We start from the raw sequence: 21,389 nt of genomic DNA, 5'->3' as shown, positions 1-21,389 counted from the left end.
TTTTCAAGGAGAAGGAATGGCTGATCTGGGGCAATAACTCAGGCAGTTTGATTTCTCGGTTGTTCATAAAGGGAAATGTACTTTGTAGAAGTGAATTCCTAACTATATGGCAAAGGACGTTTTTAGTCTGAATCATTCCTTTGAGGGATTTTAAACATTTGCCTCCCACATGCTACAATAATGTTCTGAAAGTGGCTTCATTGTATGATCTGAGAAGCTACATTCTGGCGCCTGATGGTTTATGAGAAATAAACACAGTGAAGTGGTTTCAGATCATATAAATTCAGGGTTTAACAGTAACAAGCTGGGGAAGTATGGGGGGGGGAACCTGTGTGCAGGATCAGAGCAGAAGCATCCACCCGGGAGCGCGGGGTCCCTGCAGCGTTACGCTGAGCGCGGCACAGCCCGGCCTCCTCTCCAGACCTCACACCGAGAGCACAGCTTTGCAGAAAAACAAATAGTTTTACGAGTGTCTGCTCAAGCACATCGCCAGCAGGCAAGAGCGCTTTGGACATGCTCTGTGAGTGGAGCTTTGCCTCAATGACTGCGAGCGTGGCCTCGGCTTTCTTCACTTCTCAATTTTTCTCCTGTGGTTATTTTAAGTAAGGGCAATTTCATTGTCCTGTTTGCTTAGCTCCTCCTGGTACGATAAAACAGTTAAGATGCATGTGGCAGAGCCTGAGAAAGCCTTGAGCAGGGCATCCCACAGTGGTGAGGACGTCTTGAACACTGTGAGTACAGCAGGCTGTGGGAAGATCTGCTTGCACTCATGCTTTGATCTGGGTGGATTTTGAACCCAGGGCCACATACAGTGCTCTACCTCTTCCCAAACCCGGTCGTGGCTTCTCCTCTTCTTACCAGTGCAGGTGGTGCTGTGGACTGGGTGCCACACACACATCGGGCAAGCTGGCAACCAAAGGGGTTTGGGAAAGTCTATTGTTACTTGCCCCCAGCCACAGTGGTCTCATCCTTCTTTTAGGAAGGATAGATGAGAATATAAGTTGTTTCCATTTTACTGAGTTTTCAGTCCTCATTCACCTTATAGTACATAATAAATTGAGCTATAATGTATAGAAATTGTTCTGGCTATTTTTGCACTGAAGCGTGGCTGTTCCCCACTGGTATACATCAGCTCCATAGGACTGAGTCAGCAAGGGAGCAAAGATTGCCACAGAATGACACAGGCAGAGTTCGCAAAGCAGGCGGCTGAGCTGGGATTAATACCTGCACTCCCATGGTGGGGAATATGAAGCTGTGAGAGACAGAAGGTTTCCAGAAGCCTGGGTTTATTTCTTGTCTTATGACTGGTTGCTTTTCCCAATTGCCTTTGAGTGCCATATTATTTCACGACATGGTACATCTGCCTCATATTTCAAAGACATCTCCCTGCAATGTCAAAGTCTTGCCAAATGGGCTGTTAGGTGCATGAGCCTGCTGTAGAGCACGGAGGAAATACTGCAAGATTCCAGGTGTTGGAAAGCCAGCTATCCTCCCCGTGCAACCCCTTGTGATGGTGGGAAAAGGAGCCTTCATCTGCATTCCTGAGCAGGAATGGAGCCCCCCACAGCATGGTGGGAATATATCCTTTTGCAGTTGTACATTTACATAGAGTTTTCTTGTAAGGGCCACTGGCTTCAAGATGTCTTTTGGTAGCTTGGCACCTCTCAGGTTCCTTAGTCATGGAAATAAACAATGAGCACTGGTACTCACTAAAAGTACAATTACCTGGTGAAGTAAGGGATTAAGAGAAGAAAAATGCACTTGTGAAGGAGTAAAGCAAAGAACAGAAGGAAGGAAAGAACATGGGGCTGTGCACAGGAAGAGAAGGAGTACACCAGTAAGGTTCTGACCTTACTGATTTTTTACTTTTTGCTTAGTAGCTGAGCACAGAAATGTTCTCCAGATGCAAGGAATGACTAGGTTGCTCCTTGTTTTCTCAGCATTTCTCTCTCCTGGGAAGGAAGATAATTAGAAACAAGATAGGTTCTTAGGTTATCACTCTGAGTCCCCAAATTTTATGTTATTTTTTGTAGTAATATGTATCAAGTTTGGTTGATTTATACTCGGTTTGCAGTCCCCATACTCTAAATAAATACAGTTCATGTAAGGCCATAGGCTTGCACAAATCTCAGAAAACTCATCAAGAGAAGGAAATCTGTGTCCCTAGAGCTTGCAGTTACTAATAAATACTGGACTCTGCAAGTTTCCAGCATGTGTTTGCTGAGTTTGCTCTGCTTTCTCTTCTTCTGTTCAGGTGTGTGAATACTGGCGACTCATAACCTTGGACAGTCACGCCTTTAGGCAGTGACAGATAGGACTGAAAAAGAAAAATAAGAAGGAAATAATGATTTGACAGTCTGACAGCAACACATCCCCTTTGGGTTTGTGCGAGGCTGGGGTGATCTGTGCATGCTGGTGCTTAGAAACGTCTTTGTGTTTGAATGTGCATGTAGCCATATTAAATGTGCATGATATGTATTATACCTGTTTAAGGAAACAGATGATTTTAAGAAGACAACATTTGGGAGTATTTCAAAAATAAGGTGGTAGTGAAGTACTTCTGATCTGGATGCAGCGATTACAGCTGTATCTGGCTGCTCACCAGCTCCTTGTAAGTGCCGTTGTAAAGTGTTACTGCAGTTTCATTGAGCCTGCTTGGAGCAGGACGCTCTTCCATGCCCTCTGAGCAGGAATACAGAGAGCTTTGAAGCCTCTGGTTTGAAGAAGATATTTCAAGTTAATTTTCTGTATAAGGCATCAGCTGCTGGAAATATAAATTTTGCAGATAAACCCCACTAGATAAGAAGAGAAAACAGAAGATGGCTGAACTGCTCAACTGTTCTTCAGTGCTAATTTTCTACTGCTGCTCACTTTCTTTCTTAAACAAAGCTAGAAAAAAAAAATACAAAGGGATTAATGAAGTTAGGCATCCTATACAAAATTTAGTGTCTCAGAGTCTCCAACTGAGGAGCAGAAAATTTGTATTAGAAATCTTTTCTGCTTTTGCTATGTCTATTTTTCTACCAGAAACTTTAAGTCTCTAAATCCAGCATTGGCACCATAACTGCACTGATGCAGAGCACAGCAAAACCTCTCTGGAAAGCTACCTGGGCAGTTGAGCTGCCGCAATCACAGCCTGCTTGCTGGTGGTACCCCAACCAGCTGGGCTGAACTTTGCTCTGGTGACTCAGTGAGAGCTGTGGTGTGACTCACAAGTCCATCTATTCTCACCCAAGGAGGTTTCTCACAAGCTGACTTTTCTGAAATAAACACTGCCAACTGCCTTATGCAGGAAATGTTATAACCTTGAATATTTAATAAGCAGCATTGATTTCTTGATTCTTCAGGCTGAAGCTGGGTGATCTTCTTGGTAATGGGCCATTGAACCATTTTGTATTTTAGTCTTGTCACATAAAGTCATTCTGTCTTTTTGATGTGTGCTCCACGTGTGTCTCTGCAAATATGAATGTGCCTGAACATTCCTACACAGAGTCTCTCCTTTGTAGGCATTAAAAGCAGGTTGTAAATGTTCTGCAGGAGTCTGGCTGTGTTAAGAGCTGCTCCAGCATGAACAGCTTGGTCTAAGAAGTGACAACTGGAACTTTAGTGGAAGGAAAGAACTCATTCCTGGGTATCTTCTGGTGAAAGAAACTGCTCAAAGTCACCTCATTTCACGTTTCACTAGAATTGTTCTTTCATAATCCTTGGACATAATCAGTTATTTTGGATAAATTACATTCCACATCTCTTCCAACTTACCTACCACCGCAAAAGACAAATCCCACTTTTGTTTTACTTTGTGTTGAATGGAATTTTTTTTTTCTTTGACTGGGTATTTTGTGATTTATAAAAATATAGAGCTCTGGATCAGGCCAGTATTTCTTAAAGACTCCTCTCTCTAAATTTTCACAATGCCACTTCAGATACTGTAAACTGCAATCCTTTCTTCCATGGGTATTTGCAAACATTAATAAACTAAGTCTCACAGTCAATCCCATATGCTTGAGACATCTCATCCCGTATGTGGCTAGGCATCTGAGCTACGGATGGATTAAAATAAAACAGTTGAATGTGTTACCCTGGTTTGCTGTCACTGCCATGTGTCTTGTCGGCTGAAGGACTCCATCTCTCTTAACCTCTTTTCAGATGGAAAATGATATTTTGTCCAGCAGCCAAAGGGAAATGCAAGCATCCTGGTGGAAAACAAGCTGTTTCAAAACTCTGGCTGCAAGCTACCCACACGTCACAGTTGTCAGCCAGGCTGCACATGCATAGTTACAGGGAATAAAATAGAGAGGACCTTCTGTTCCTATTCAGAAAGGTCTCTACCCATTCACCTACACCAAAGGATCGTCATCAGCTGCCAGTATTAATTTGTTCTCCTGTGTGGGTTTCCAGCCAAAGGAGGGTAAAATAAGTCTAATTCTATCCAGCAGGAGCACTTGCAATGCAAATACTAGCCCAAATATTACAAAGCATTAATGCGACCCACTTCTAAATTACTTGGGGTAATTTCTGGTTTTATTTATTCCTCCTTTAATTAACTTCTGGAAAGAGAAGCTGAAATATCAGTATGGGGAAAATCAAACATGAGAAACAAAGCCCATTTTTATTTTGAGACTCTGCTTCCCTCGTAATAGCAGTTTATTTAAAGAGCAGCCTGGAATAAACCAGTTTAAGCAAAGCAAAGAGCTCTGTTGCGGCCAAACTGTGTGTGGGTGTGCTCTTGTCAGGGCTCCCAGAAGAGGAGGACAGGACAGGCTGTTAGTCAGACCTCAGATATTGCAGGAGATGTTGGGTATTCAGTAGCTGGCATTATTCCTTGGCACATCAGTACAGAATCACTATTCTGGTGTACTAAGAGAGGGTGCATCCCACTGGGAAAATCCTCAGATAACCTGAGTTCCTGCTTTTTTGTTGTCATAGAAGGAAATTTCAAGGATATGTGACTGGAAGAGGTGGGTCAGGAATGAGTCTCTGCCTCTTACGCAGTGTTTGTGGAAGGTTCCAGGCTGGAATCTGGTGCTGTTGCTTTGTGCCACCTGCACAGGATTTTGTTGTATGGGGTGGTCCCACCTCATGTTGTTTAGACCCAGGCTTGGAGCCACAACAGTCTTCAGGCTCAGTTCCCAAAGAGGAACAGTCAACATGGACCATAGCTTATTGCAGTGTTTGCAAAGACTTACCCACATGCTCAGTTTTCTGACAGCGAATAGTCTCTTGACGCCATGGACTTCTTGGAGTTCAGAAAGTCAGGCATAAGTATAAATCTTTGCATTGTCTCAGATTACTTTTATAATAGATTTAAATACATTTTTCTCAGTATATTGCAACAGCATAGCTAAGGGCATGTTAAATAAAGGTAATTTAGGCGTTAAAGGCAGGTGGTTATGTTCCTTAGAAAAAGAATCAAGTAAATTACTGGTTAGCTCTTGAAACAGTGGGTGAGACTAACAAAGAGGATAAGGTGCAATTCTGTTTCTACTGGTGGATTTGAATGTGTGAGCATCATCTTTCTTTGTTACATATCTGGATTTGATTTTTAATTATTTGGCTTGGAGATAATAAATGATTGCATGTGATTTATAGAAAACTGCAGATTCCCAAGTTCAGTTTGCACTGTGAAATCCATATCTCTACTGGTTTGCAGTGAGCACCAGAACAGATGATTAATTATATTCAAGAATTAATTAAATTTCACATAGTGATAAATTAGAACTGAACATAGTATTTGATTTAAAATATAAAAAATGTGTAGTTAGATATTTATTTCCTAGATCTATTAGAATTGCTGTAGACAATAACAAGAGCATGAAAACTTGGAGGTATTGATTGGTACATTCAGGGTGTATTTCAGATATTTACCCTTTGCTTCCTCTCTCCAAGGAGATCCTCCCCTTGTCAATTCTTTCCATTGATTTTGAGTCTGCCTGCTCAGAAGCTGAAAATGGTGATGCTGGTGGGGAAAGCACAAGAATAGCAATCGATTGCAAATACATTTTATTATACTCTGCTTCCATGTTTTAAAGGGGGAAATTTATTAATGGCAGCAGGTTTCTCATTTTCCCTTTTAAACATAGCAGTCAAACCGATGGCAATTTGCAAGCTCCTGGGCATTTTGTTTTCTCTGATGTGACCCCTTTTTTGTTTTCTCTCCCTGCAGACAGTGAAATCATTCCTCCCGACTGCCTGCGGCCCCGCTCCTTCACCGCCATCCGCCGGCCCTCCTTGCGGCGGGAGACGGAGGACACGCGCCTCTCGGTCAGCCTGTGCGACCTCAATCTGCAGGAGGAGACCTTCCATGTGACGGCCACCACATGCCCCATCCCACAGAACTCCCTTAACTCCCAGCACTCCCACCTCCTCCCCTCCCAGCTGGAGAGCGACCTCCGCTTCCATCATCTCCGGGGACCCCACGTGAAAATCCTTGATGACCAAACCGTGGCCCGTCTGGAGCACGCTCGGGAGGAGAGGACTTTGGTTTTCACCAACAGACCCCTTCGGATCAATGAAACCATTTTTGTCAAAATCAACAAGTCTAACGCTGTGCGCACAGGGACACTGTCCTACGGGGTGACGTCCTGCGACCCCAGCACCTTGCGCCCTGGTGACCTCCCATATAACCCCGAGTCCTTGGTTGACCGAAAGGAGTTCTGGGCCATCTGCCGAGTCGTGGTGCCCCTCCAGAGCGGTGACATCCTGGGATTTATGGTGAATTCAGATGGCGAGCTGCATTTGAGTCACAACGGTGCTGGCACTGGCATGCAGGTCTGCGTGGACTGTTCCCAGCCCCTCTGGATGTTCTTCGTTTTACATGGTGCAGTCACACAAGTTCGACTGTTGGGTATGTCAGAACCCCCCTTTTACCAAACCACATGCACGAGACAGCAAGAGGGAGATACCTTGCAGGTAAAGGGTCGAGGGAATGAATGACTCCCTCCTTGCTCTAGGATCAGGTGCAGATTTTGTTTTTATAGAAGGAGGAAAACAAAATACAAAGTTATGTACATAGCACATGGAGTTACAAGGCTTACCTCTTTGCACTTTTCTAGCATCCTTCATGTGATGGCCTCAAAGCCCTTTTCAGACAACGAATTAAGCCTCAGAGACATCCATTAAAAGTACAGATGAGTCACCACTGACCTAGGAGAAGTAAGAAACGGGGAGGAGAGGTGCTTTGGGCTGAGCTAATGTAGGGCATAGCCAGGAGGAAAAATGAGTTCTGGCTCTCTTTTCTGTGTATTGGCTATTTGGCATGACCAGTTCCCAAAAAGAGCTGTCCCCTTGCTATCCCCAGGCTTGTATGTGAGAGTCAGGCTAGCAAGAAGAGAGGAAGCTCTCATGATCCCGACAATGCACAGAGCATGGCACTGACAAGCACACCAGGAGAAGGGCTTCCTTGTCCTCCAGCCCTATTTAAAGCAGTGTAGCTCATACAGGTTGATGGACCTCTGAAGAGCTGGCCTCTTTCTCTTGATATTTTTGCTCTGTTTTTAAGCTGTTAACAGAAGTACTTGATTTCAATCCTGCAAGTTATCTTTTAAAGGTGTGGAGGGAAAAGCCTTGAAATAGCATTTGCTCAGGACCAAATTCACTTTTTTTTGTCTGTGTGTATTGGACACAGGTGTAGGATGCATTTGGCCATGAATTTGGCCTATATCAAAGTAAATGATGGATTCTGAGAACATGATATCATTCCTGGTACTCCTCTAACTAGAGATGATTTTAGAATGTTCTTTTCTTGTTTATACTGTTCCATTCATCTAACTCTAAATATACTCATTTTTTGCTTCCTCACTATTAAAACAGGAAGATTTCCCAGTGTGAAAAACAAAACAAAAAAACCAGAAGCCATGAACAAACCCAAAAGCCAACTGACACCTCCTCTTTAGGATTTATAGACAGTGTTTGAAGATAAATTGAGGTTGACATGCACATCTGCCTGAAGAATCCAGTTCCTTAATCACAGTATGAAGTGCTCTATACAATTTGCACAAAGTTGACCATAGGCCTAGGCTGGGAGTATTTTGTGGCTGTTAAAGGCTCGCAGATGACAAATGTAACACTGTAATTTATTTCCAGAAGCCCAAAACTCAATCCCTGATAATTCAGCCTGATTACATTTATTGTGGGTATTGTACATAATCCATGGTTAGCTCTGCTTCCTCCAACATGTCATTGTGATAATGGTAGGTGAAGTCAAGAACATCCCACAAAAGTAGGTGATTAAATGCTCCTGCATATGTTAGAAGGAAAACATCCTCAGGTCATGGAGCTGCTGGTAAAACTAAGTCTTTGACCAGTGCTTCCTTTCACATGAGATCACTAGTTATGGCAGTTTTGCACAGAGTGAATAGCCTGCTTGCAATGGGTCCTGAAACAGGGCAGCGAGGATGTATCTCACCAGAGGAATAAATTCACATCCTCATACAGAACTCAACAGAGCACAGACTTAAACACTGGCCTCCTGCATCCTGGGCAAACCTCCTGTTGCACATACCCTGTGTATGTCCTTCCTACCTTCTCACAGGTTCAGCCCAAACCAGCACACTCCCAGGGCATGTTTTAGATAAATCTGTGTTTGGATCCATGAAACGAAATCTCATGAGTTGGAAAGCTACTTATTACCTGTATTTGTGACCATGTAACAGACTTTCCTGGCTTCAGTCGCTGGAGGAGAAGCTGAAAATGGGCTATTGTTCTTAAGTGAGATGTAAGTGAAAAGATCCAGCCTTGCTGACCTTGCCTTTCTCAAGGAAAGGGTAGGACCCTGCTTGAGTGTACAGCTTTGTCCACGTCAGCTTGGACAGCAAGCTGACACCTCCCAGTTAAAAGCTCTGAGCTTGCCTATAATTTTTAACAGGCATTAAAAGATGAATAGAACTTTTCAGACCTATGTTTCCAGTATAACAGCACTGGGAGCTGTACAGTCCCAGTATCAGCACAGTGCAACTGCCCAGAGAAGAGCGCTGACACTGTCCCAACACTGCACATCTCTGCAGCTGCTGGAATTATATGGATCAGCAATATCCCAGCAGAAGGCAAAGAAAATAATGAACTCCCATCTCTAGCTTTTGCAATGTTATTAGGGAGGTGATGTGCACTGTTTGCACTGCAGTGGAACAGATTATGGTGCTTGCCATAATATCTGTCATTATAATATTAGAAAATGTAAGAAGAATATAAAGTGTTCATCTTTTTAATGACAAGCTCCTTCTTCAGAATGCAAACAAGAGTAATTTTGTGTGATCTGTCTTTCATAGTTTGAGCTTTATATCACAGGAGAAGACATGTTTATAGTCATCTTTTTCTAGTTTTAATGGAAAAAGTGAAGTTACATATCCTTGAAAGAAATGAGACACAAATACGGCAAAAGGCATAATTGTACCAAACCTATTTTAAATATCAGATGTTGTTCTATTTCTGGGGGCATATCATTATTTGATTAATCAAAGCAGTGTTATGCAATGTTAAAGGAACATCAGCATTACAGCTGACTATAAAATGAATTTACTGAGTTTGCTTCTTCTCCAGCTTTTCGGTTTAATTTGGAGAATGGAGAAGGTAAAGAGTAGCAATGCCACTCTTGCACCTAGAGAAGGTTAATTTTTGACTCAGAGAATGAGATGGCTCAGGGTATTGATCACTGGATTTTACATTTCATGCATTGAGATTAGTTATTTGGTCTTGGCCTAGAGTAGGACCTGGCTTATGGCTTTATCATAGAAGCTGACGTTTGCTGACCACAGTTGTTGCACAGTATTGGAGATACAACATTTCTTTACTAATATAAATATCAGGGGAGACGAGGTTGGAAATACTATTTTTCTTTTGTCACCCCAGCAAAGTGAAAATAAATGGAACCCAAGTACCACTATAGTGCAGCAAGATGCAGCAGTCACCTGTGGTGGGAGCAGGAAGGATGTCAATTTGTTGCAAAGAAAAGGTTAAAAGGCAACTTGACCACATGGAGGGAAGATAAATGACAGAGGGGGCCACTTTAATGTAGCAGATAATAGCATAAAAAAATAGCAAGCTGCTGGAAAATGAAGGGACACAAATTTAAATTAAACATAAGCGAGAGTAATTAACTACAGGAACCAGCTATTAAGGGAGGCAATAGATCTTTTTGTCAGGACTAGAAGCATTTCTAAATATTTTATATGTAAAGTGCTGGTCTTAATTCAGAAATTCTATGGGTAATGCACACAGGACAACCAAACAGAAACCCAGGTCATTAGGCATCTAGAAATGAAACAGTCTTTGCATATCCTTTAGGAATTCCATTAGTTCAGGCTTGGGTTGGGTTTTTTTTCAGGCATCATTCTTGTACAGTCGACAAAACCAGCCTATTAAAATTGATTTACTGCTTTCAGCCTTTGCTGGTAAGCATTTCAGCTCACACACAGTTTTATCGACAGCTCTGAAAGGTTGAAATGAGCCAGTCTGGATACATTGGTCTGGTTTTTGGCCTGGTTTTGGTGGTGTAATTCATTTATGAAGTTAAATTGATTGACCCCATAAGGTTTTAAAATGTATGACTCATGTCTGGAAGAGCTATCATAGCAATAAGTTTATATGTGTAGTATTTGGGGATCCAAATGGTTGGGGATATTCTTTCATTTTCTTTTGTCTCTGAATGAATCACCAGCATGTAAAACATCTTTCTTTGTCTTCCTTTGTCTCTTTTTTTTTGGTGTGGTTTCCCTTGTGGGTTTCATCCTTTCCAGTAATATTGAAGTTTTCTTTTGAGCAATGAAATAACATGTTCCATCAACAGTCATCCCAAGGAGTTGCCAGCTTATCTGTGTCCTTTCTATCCATGCCCTCAATAACTCCAGCCCCACCAGAACAGCTGCACAATATCAGAGTTCTCTGGATGTCTTGTAATGCTGGCCAAGAGACGGCATTAGACCTGAAATAATACAACCCAAGAGACAGCATTTGGTGTGAGTTAAGTCTGTGTTCACATCCATGCTGCATAGATGCAGGGTGTGGTGGGCTAAGCTCTCCTGCCTCCTCTACCATGGTCATATGAGTTGGGTTTCCTGCTTAGCTGCCCATTGCAAAATATTTGGGAATCAGTTGTTGCTGACGTTTCCATCCTTATTTCAGACTTTCTTGAAATTGGTCAATGGGCTCAAAACTGGTGGGGTGAGGAAGGAAGAGCTGACCAGGAACTTGCAGTCAGAACAACTGTGAACCCTTCGTTCCTTGGGATTTCTGACAACAGCAGTTGGCAAAGGACCAAAATGGGAGTTGGTTCAGCAGATTACTGTGGGACAAAGGGTGATGGCAAAGGACTCTTTAAGTCAGCAGCGAAATTTGATCTGACGTGGCCTCAGGGGCTGTACGTAAAGGCAAACTGTGGTCAATCCCATTACAGGCAGGCTTACTCAAAGCTGTGCCCATTAGGACTCTTACTGGTGGTCAGGCTTAGAAGCCTTGGTAGTGCCTTTATCTTGAGGAACCAAACAGAAAGATTTGCAGTTTCACGGGTGATCAGAGTCCTTAGGTGCTTAGGTGACACAGAGCAATGGTTTACCAGGGGAAATCACTTTGCCTTGTTCTGTGAGGTTCATCACACTTCCCCATTTGGCTTTCGTTGAACTTCAGCTTCATGTCAGGTGAATGACCAGCTCTCCACAGACCACTTGGGATTTACAGGCCATGTCTGAGCCTTGAAGACTGCCCTCTCCTTTCTAACCAGGATTATTCTACTGCCTCCCAGAATTTCTCACTTATCTTGCCGATACCATTCCTGCAAACACTATCTCCAGATTATCTCCAAGGGAGTATGTGTCTTCTTTTGTCTGGTCTCTGCTGCGGCACTTGTCTGGCCTGATCCTCCTAAGAATCTGTAGGTCTTCTGGGGAGCTGATCCCATTTTACCCCCTTTCTTCATAGGTTTTTGTCTATTCCTGTATAAACAACTTGCTTAGCCTATGGCTGCTCCTTGACTATCACAAGACTTCAGCATCTCATGGCAGAGTATCTGTCACTTCCAAAAATCTTCTCCACCCAGGGTGGAGTTATATACTTTCTTTACACATGTAACTATTGCAGCAAGCCTACAAAATATTTAAATGGTAATTGTTATGTATGGTTGTTATACACACCACCGATGGTGCAGGCAATAGGTACAGTTTGTAGAAAATTATCTATCTCATACAGGCAAGAAGAATCCAGGATCTTGGTTCTCCAGCTCTAAATTGATAAGCTGCTCCTGTTTGAGAGAAGATAGTTCTTTGCAGTAGTAAATCACACACCTCATCTCTGATCTCAGAGGTGGCCAGTCCATTATCCATTTGGGAACTTGATCCTTCTTCACCTTGGTTCATTCCAGTGATGTGGAAATTGCTGAGTTAAAGACAGCAGAAGTCTGATAAATGCGTAGCATTGTTGCACAGAAATGCATGTAATGAATCTCTCATTTTAAAAAGTGGTGCATTAGAAGTATCCTGGAGTTTTATCATCCATATGGGGGGTTTTATTTGTTTGGTGGGTTTTTTTTATTGTTTTTGTTTTGTTTTTGTGTTTTGTTTTGTTTTTTGTTTGGTGTTGTGTGCATGTTTTGATGTTTTTTTGTTGTGGGGGTTTTTGTTAGTTAGTTTGCTTGGTTTTTATTATTTTGATTTTGGAAACATTTCCCACTTGTGTGGAAAATAGACTCATTAAGCTGATCGGGATCTAACAGGCCTGTAGTGTGTGGCACTTAACTGCCCGGAGTTCCTATGTGCTGCAGGGTACATGGTGTTTTATGGTGTTAGAGACTAGGGGGCAAGGGAGAGAGTTAAATTCAGTGGCTCTTGGAAAGAAATCTGCTTGTATTAAATGATGCCTCTCCATAAACCTTCCTATCATGCATTGTTTTACCTTTCATTGCAAGTGAAGTACACGTTACTGATAGTTGGAAGAGCTGCACAAGAGCATTTTAGTGTCCATAACTCCTGGGCTTGACCCAAGCACTGCACAGGGCTCTCTATTCACATCCTGGTTTATATTCATTGTTTTAAAGGAGAATTAGTACAAAGAGAAGCTATTGTGTTAGAGAAGACAAATTACTTTATAACTTGTTCCTTGGAAAACTGCACAGTTACAGAGAGTTGAAGTCAAATGCTTTTCCCTTGTGGTCAGTGTCAGCAATGTCAGAGTGAATACCTGCTTGTGGCACCTTGTACAATCAATCTAAATATCTCATCACACGTGATACATAATTAACCCACACTTGCCACATGAGTTAATGAGCATTAGCCTGTGCACAGAGGTATCAGCCAGCATCTGGATAAAGGCTGGGTAAAGCAAGCGGGTCTCCTCGGAGTGACAGCCACAGGACTGCAAATGTCTCGTCCTCAGCACACTTCCCTCCACAAGAGCAGAAATTGTTATCATCGCTAGGATAATAAACTATCCCAGGATGCAGTGAGATATTTGTAGTAAGTGATATATAGATCTCCCTTATCTCATAACGCCTTTGCCTGACTACAGTGAATATACAGGATATAGGGTCTATATACCAGCCTCTTCAAATTACAACTTGTCTGTCAGGAGAGATAAAATCTGCCTATTCTTTGAACTAACACTGGCATGAGTTAGTTGTTCTGGCTGCTGTGAGAGTGACATAGCAGACTAAACTCTTTATTTTTCTTCTTTGTCATATGTCTTTTCATCCAGCACAGTGTCCCACAGAAATTCAGAGCAATGCTGGCCAAGAAAAGGGAAAGCATTTTGTTTCCTGTATGCATCTACCACCCTATTTATACATGTCCCCCCTGGAGAGGCACAGAGCTTGGAGGTGCGGGGTTAGGCAGTGATCCTCCTTTTGCTCACGGAACTACTTTTGCTATGATCTCCCAAACACTCTGAGCCAAATGGCCTTTTTGAGACAGATGTGGAAAAGGTGCTGTTTATGAACAGAAACATTTTTGGTCAGGGAAAAGAGTTGCAAGAGGGCTTTTTGCTTTGTTTTTCTGAAACAAGACAAAAGCTTCAACTCTCATTTTTCATGTGGTTCAGCTGCTTAATCAAGGCTGCTTCTTTTTTACCTCTTCTTGATCTAAGCACCTATCTGGGTGCTTTGTTGGTCTAGTATTTCTCAGGTTGAGAGATGGAGCCCCATTAGAGGCTCTTTCACTTCAGCTCAACTAGATGTTCATTGTTTGGTGTCACTGCCCTCAGTATTTTGCAGGTTGAAGCCCTGAGTAGCTGCTGAACCTCACCTGTCAGGCCAGAAGCAGTTCCCAATAAGTTTGCTGTGTGCTCTTTGCTTTCAGAGGGCACACTGGGCTCGGGCTGGGCAAGTTGCTGAATCAAAAAATTCTGTGGTGTTTGGAGCTTTCATGTTTCTCCTGCTTGGCTGGAGTGTGCATATGCCTGCAGGAGGTTAATAGCTGTGCTGGTGCCCTCTGTCCTTCTGGACACAGCAGACAGCAATGCTCCGGTGAAGCCATGAAGAACACTCCTTTTCTGATCCACATGGGAGCCTGAACTGTTGTTCTCCATGTGGTTTGGATCTAACTTTTACTTCTCCAAACAGTGGGTGTCTGACACCCATCTGCAAACACAGGCCCTATCGTTTTGCATGCAAAATCTGCCAGGCTGCTTTTTGACCTATTTCCAGACATTTCTGTAGCATAATGCAAAATCCTTTAGCTTTCATGGGCTTGTAAAGAGCAAAATGTAATATTGTTCTATCCAGAACAGTTTTTTAAATCCTCCAGGAAATACCTGAATGCAAAAAAACCCCCATGGATCATCAACTGTTGTTGGTCACCTGAGAGGCAGAGATGAGCTGCAGCACAGAGGCCAGGCTCTGAAAGCCTGCTTGGCCAAAAAGCATTGAGCCTAAGGGGAAGGAAGCTCTGGTTTCTGGTCAGTGCAGTATTGTTGCCATCACCGTGGGAACATAACAAATGCTGTGTAAATACATATGTTTTACAGCATTCAGAAGTGATGGATATGCTTACATCCTTCCCTAACAGTATTGTTGATCTTTAACTACCATGTGCCCAGGCAGTAACAGGTGCTTTGTTCCTTTGTTTTAGCGTGAAGGGTTCAAAAGTCCCTGTTGGGCAAGACCTGAGTGGCCCTGGGGGACAGAACAGCTCTCCTGCAGCCTCAGCAGGAGACAAGAAAATATGATAATGTGCAGAAATGTATATGGCTGCTCTTTGGAGCAGAAAGCATGCTGTGGGGAGAGCTGTCATTTTAGCATTGAAACTATCTTGCTGAAACTGGGTCTGGTATTTGCAGCTCTCTATATTTCGTGGGACATTTGCATTAGTGAAAAATGGTTACCGAAATGCAACATGAAAAGATTTAGCTCTTGCAAAGCTTGTCTTGATAAGACCCACCTTCTAGTGGATGTGCTACTGATGGAATACCTGGGTTTCTAATCAGTGTCAAGGGAGAGGTGATAGTCTGACATCTGTCTGAGAAACATCCAACAACAGGAACTTCATCTTTCGGAGAGAAGATAGTAGAAAGAACCCAGGAGCTTTCAGTACACTGTCTTGCCACTAGATTGCAAAGTCCAAAGAACATGCATTTAGTGGACTGTTCCAGGTTCCCCACTACATCTTCAATATGGGCTTTTGCTCTTGTAAATGTGAAAGAGCCATGCAATTCCGCCAGTCTGCATTCTCTAAGAGTTAAAAGTATATATCTGCCTTTTTCTAAAATACATGGATGAACACAGGAAAAAATAGTGGCAACGTTCTATACAAGCTACATACATGAGCAGAAAAAAACAAAAAACCCACCAAGCACAACCAACCAACCACCAAAAAAGCTTATATAAGAGATTTTTAAGTAAAAAAATAGTGAGGATCAAAATTGAGGTCCCAGTCCTACCAGTCTTGCATATGGTTATTTATCAAGGATGTTCACATACTAGCGGTCACTATAAAGCCAGAGATCTTTAGTAGACTAGATTAAGCAAAGTTATGACTTTTAGAGGGTTACGTTGCTCCAGTATCCAGCCTCAGTAACATCACAGCCCACCCACACTGCAGGAGCTCACGTGTTATGGGACAGATGTCCTTAGGCACATGAGCTCATTACCCACAATTATGCCAGATTTTTGAAAGAACCTTGATCCTGTTTAGATAACAAAATCAATGGCCATGATACATTGAGAGTATTAAACATGAGAATGGATATTGAGCAGTTTTTGAGATAGGGGAATTATTTTAGCTGATAGACTTAAAAATCTGGCTGCTAACAAAGGGAAAATCAAGCTGAGAGTTTTGAAAGGCATCTAAATGTATATGACTGTCAGGTGCCCAGTGCACACTGGACTAAAATGTATGAGAAGTGCACAGCTCTCTTGAGCGCCCTTAAATAAGCCAGTTGAAGGTGGCAACCAGATTTCAGCAGCTGTTCTATTTTTTTCCACTGTGTGCTGCAAGCTCTCAGACCTGTGAACGGATGGAGCAACTTTGAAAACCTCTGATTATTATTGGTAATTACCTGATCTTTATTAGCTGTCCTATTTACGCAGCAAATGTGTTATAAAAAGAGAAGGGGCTGTCAATGTGCTCCACATGATACTCAGCATATGGGCAAGGCAGTATGTTGCATAAGACTTTATGGTAGGAGGTTCCCATATTTTGTCTTTCAGGTGCAATATTTGCGTAAGATCCTGGCATAGTTCTTAAGAAGGGCATGAGTAAGGAAAGCCCATTAAAGAGGTGAAGATGATCAAACTGTGAGCCGTGAGTTGGACAATAGTGGTTATTTACTGAAAGCATCCTGTAAGCCAGGAAAAACAAAGTTTAAGTTGGATAGGTTCAAAGTGGGAAAAAAAGGATAACTCTGGAGTACAGACCGAGTAGTTATGCGTTAGTCTTAAAATGCTCGTGAAGTAGTCTTTAAGAGCCTAGAAAGGTAATGCCAATAGCAGAAGGTGAGTGAAACACCTGAGATCGTGTTTGGCATTGCCAGAAAACATTCTGAGGCAGAAATAATGATTTTTCCTACGTGTTTGCAGCCAGCAAACACTGCCTATTGCTCATTTCTTTCTTTTCCACCTTGAAAGCAAAGTCTCCAGACTATGCAATACCACATTTCCACTTCACAAGCAGCAGACATTTTCAGCCTGTGGAGCGTGGTTTCTGCAAGACTTCCACAAGCACAGTCCCAGTGCTCTCATGGAAATGCGCTTGCAGGTCTTTTGGGTTAAGAGCTGAAAAAGTGCAATGGGACTCTATAATGATGAATCTAATTATGCACCTCTATCACCCCTCTCAGGAATAGACACCAGATTAAGAAATGTGTTACAAACACCTCAAACTGACAGTTTCCCAAACTTCAGTGATTCAAAGTTAGCAGTAATAAGGAAGCAACATGCTCTTTGGCATTTCTCTACTTTCCTCTCCCTCTCGGCCGTAGTTTGAATCTGGGAGTCTTAATGTACTGCTTGCTAGCAATGGGTTGGGAATAGCTGCAGAGCAGATTTGTGGCAGCTACTCCCTGCTCTAGGCTACAGAGATGCCCTGGGGATTTACTTGCATCATAGCAAATGCCCTAAGCACCTTCAGAAGGAGAATACAAGACAGCATATTGCTCTTCCCACCTGGTTTTGTCTTCTGGTTTGTTTCCAATTCTCTCTCTGGGCCTATGCATTAACAAATAGGTCAACGTCATCACTTTTTTGTGAGAAAGAAATGTAGAAATGATATTTTTATAAATTAATTAAGGGGCAGAATTAATTGATGAATTTTCTGTATTTTTTAAGGACTACTGTCGCTGTATCTGGCCTTCTTACCAGTGTAAATTCTCCTGTGATACAGCTCTCCCCAGACAGCTGCCATTAAGAGAGATGAGCAAAACGATGTCTGCTAAAATGCTGGGACAGCCTCAGGAGTTGTCCCCTGAGAGTGGATTGCAATGTTCTGGGAAACCACCCTGTTCACCACAATAGTTACAGAAAGCCAGAAACATCTTTGAGGGCCACAGCTGCTGTATTTTGGTTGCAGTGAGGACATTCTATAAATGGACAATTATGGATACAGAGAACTACTCTCATAAAAACTATAAATGCTGGATGGGATCCCGAAACTCCTACTTCACCTTCCTGTTCTTAAAGAGCTTTAATGATGGAGATGCCATAGTCTTTCTAGGAAGTCTGACTGCTGCACTATCTACGTAATGTCTAACCTGAACGTCTTAGGAGTCTGAACCCATGATTTCTTGTCTTATCCAGACTTTTCATGAAGAACAGATTGTTTCTTCTCTCCTTTTAGCAGGCTGTGAAAAATGTTGCCATCTTAAAAGCACAGAATCATACAACATCTTAGGTCAGAAGAGACCCCTGGGAATTATCTAATCCAACCTCCCTCTCAAAGCAGGGCTAATGTCCAAGTTAGCACAAGACCATGTCTGGTCTAGTTTTGAGAGTTTTGAGTTTCTCCAGAGACAGATATACCACAGTGCCTCCAGGCTCCTGCTTCAGTCCTTAACCAGCCTCATGTAACTCTGGATTGGCACAACCTTCTCATAATAGGACAGCATTGTTGATTTATGATCTTCTGGTGACCTCCAGCAATCCCCAGGCCTTTTTCTGTAGGACATCTGTATTTCTAATTGAATGGACTAATTTCCTGTCCTGAATTTAGATAGCTGATTATCTCTGCTTAAGTGCTGCATTTTGCATTTGATTGTGTTGGATACCATACCATTTATTTCTGATCTTATTTCCAGTTTGGCAAGACCATTTTGAATTACAAACCTTTAGCATACTAGCAGCCTTTCCTGGCATGATGTTGTCCATACATTCCATACTCTCCTTCCTTTCATGGATGAACATATAGGTTCATTTATTTGCACCTCTCCCAGAGCGATGACAGAAGTGCAGAGAAAGAGTCAATCATGTGCACCAGATTTTGCTAATACTCGGGCTCCGCAAAGATAAAACAGCAAATGGAATTGATTCAAAATCCATTTAAAGGTGATTCCAGTGTGTTCAGCATGTTTGAGATCAAGCATGAGACAAGTTAGCAGCAGAGAAAATTTATCTGGGGGCTTTACAGAGAAGACTAATGTTTCTAAATCATTATTTAAATTGATTTATTTAAAATTATTTAATTTTTTAAAAATTGTGGTTTGAAAGCTTGCTCTTGGTGGGAGCTCATTCCACACAATGAGCTTGTTTGGCCTTGAGCACACATATCTGGTTTTAGTTAAGCCAAGCTGGCCACACTCATTCCACCCTGCACATGATCTCATTCCATGCGCCTTGTCATGGTATCTGCACACCATCCAGCAATATATTAACAGCGTGAGTAACATGTCTTATGCTGATTATTCTGTCACCAAGGGGAAAGTGTGCTTTGTCTGCTGGGGAACTCAAATTGTTTTAAACAAAGCTCTGTACTTATGCTGGAGAAAAGTCAAGAGCTGCGCCTTGTGTTAGGAAAAAGAATTGGGAAGGTGTGTGCTGGCCCTTAGGTCTTGTGTAAGGCCATTTTGGGGCTCAGACCAGCTACACCCAGAAAACATTGTAGTTCCTGCACTGATGAGCTCTCCTTGCACCGTGGAAAAGTGGTTTGCACTGCTGGCAGCGTGCTCTACCAGTTCAGACCCTGTGACACTCAAGGCACCTCCAATTTCTCTTATTAGTCCAGGAAGAAAAATGTTCTTATATAGCCTTTATTTTGCATTTAGTGAAATGACCAGGTTGGTGTTAGAAATGCAATGTGCTATGTGTCAGCTGAATGGAAGAAATGTCTCTGGGCCACAGGGAGGAGAGAGAAGCCTTGCAAAACTTGTTCAGCTGCTCAGTGTTCATATTTTTTCCATGTGCAGTGAATGAGCTGAAATCTGTGCCCCTGCTGGGCCTGTTTATGGTGTGTGTTACCTACAGGGCAAGTTTTCTGCTACGGTCATCTGTCAGATTGGAGGGGAAGGGCCATTGCTAGTGGCTGTCTTTAGAGACCGCATCACTCCCTTTGCATATTTCCTGAGCTAAACTCCAGCGCCAGCTCCCATCTCTGTGATCAAGGAGGTGCTTCTCTACAGCATCTACAGAGCCCCAAAGCCCTTTATAGAGGCCATTTGACTTCATACAATGCCTGTGAGCAAAGTGCTCCTCATTTGAAGAGGCGTGAAACTGAGAAAATGAAGGCTGAAGCAAATTGCTTATGCTCCCATTTGCAATCCTCAGAACAGATTTTAACCCAAACATGACCCCCGCTCAGTCCCTGTGCTATACTTAAACTGCTCAGTCGTGTTCTGCTAAAACAGGCAGGAGAATCTGGCATCAGCTGCTGCTGTGCTTTTGCTTTTTTTGCATAATCCACAACTGGCACTTGGAGTCCTGGCTTCCCAGCTTTGGTCCCCCTTGGCTTGGTAGCCTCCCTGCAGATAGGAGCTGTAGGACCTTTCTGGTGCATGGGGTTTTCCTGGCCTCCTGCTGCAGCTTTTTCTCTGGAGAGTAACCTCCGACTCATCGAGGACACTGCAGATCCAAACCCTCCGTGTCTCTCCGCTCCTTATATGGTAACATGGAGAAGTCTTAGCATGTTAATTCTGATTTGGAGTTACCCTGGTTGTGTTCTCATCTGGGGAACTAGAAATTTTAAAAACAAAGGCAAACTAGTTCTTACCATCAAAAACCTATAGCTTGGTTCATGCATGTGTATGCTGCTGTCTCACCACTGTCTTACTGAAGACCAGGCTGTATCACTAAACAATGAAATTCCCTTACAAAATCATTGCAGCAGCTAGAGTTTTAAGCATTTCATTTTTTTTGCCCCTTCTGAAAGGGGCTTTAAGATACCTGCTGTTATAAGAGCAGAAGAAAGTGGCTGAGATGGCAGGAGGGTGCCAAGCAGGCTGTGGGGCAGAGCTGACAGACAGCACACTGACACAGAGGTGATGGCGGGCAGTGAGAACAGGAGGTAGGGGAGCTGGGGACACTTAGAAGGGACTTGAAGGGGCTCTGCACTTTTGAGCCATCACATCCAGACATGCAGGAAGTGGAGAAAATATTCCTGAACAGGGAGAGATGTCCTTGTTCATCCCATTTGGTGACTTACCCTCACCTCTGACAGAAGCCACCCTACGAAAGGGTGAGCAGAGCTAAATTGTCCTGATTGCCAAACCCTCGTGCTTGTCTCTGAGAAGTCCCTGAGTGACTCTGCATGAATTTGTCTGGGCCTGGAACAATGCAGTTTCATGCTGGGTTAGCAAAGAGTGGTTTGACAAGGTGATACCTTCTCCTGCTGCAGTCCAGCCCATCCTACTGCAGGCTGTGTCCTCCCCTACTGGCTACAAGCCCATCACTGGATATAGTGCTGAGGGTGCACATGGGCACGAAACCATAAGGAAAGTGACTGATTTGAGACACATTTCAGTGCAGAAACAGAGTTATGATGGCTAAAGGAGCT

The 21,389-nt window shown here is 42.9% G+C and overlaps 1 protein-coding gene across 7 annotated transcripts in view; it reads left to right on the top strand.

Annotated features, from left to right (window-relative positions):
• The window catches only part of NEURL1 (neuralized E3 ubiquitin protein ligase 1), a 155,789-nt gene that overhangs the window by 129,796 nt on the left and 4,604 nt on the right, over positions 1–21,389 (top strand). For all 7 annotated transcript variants that reach the window (XM_065067121.1, XM_065067119.1, XM_065067123.1 and 4 more), the window contains one exon: positions 6,164–6,844. In XM_065067121.1, coding sequence (XP_064923193.1) covers positions 6,164–6,844 — 681 coding nt within the window. The remainder of the gene's footprint in view (positions 1–6,163; positions 6,845–21,389) is intronic.

The sequence above is a fragment of the Columba livia genome, chromosome 6 (assembly GCF_036013475.1).
Source record: "Columba livia isolate bColLiv1 breed racing homer chromosome 6, bColLiv1.pat.W.v2, whole genome shotgun sequence".
In the NCBI taxonomy this organism is placed as follows: domain Eukaryota; kingdom Metazoa; phylum Chordata; class Aves; order Columbiformes; family Columbidae; genus Columba; species Columba livia.
Note: the sequence above shows the minus strand (reverse complement) of the source record. Positions and strands in the feature narration are given on the sequence as shown.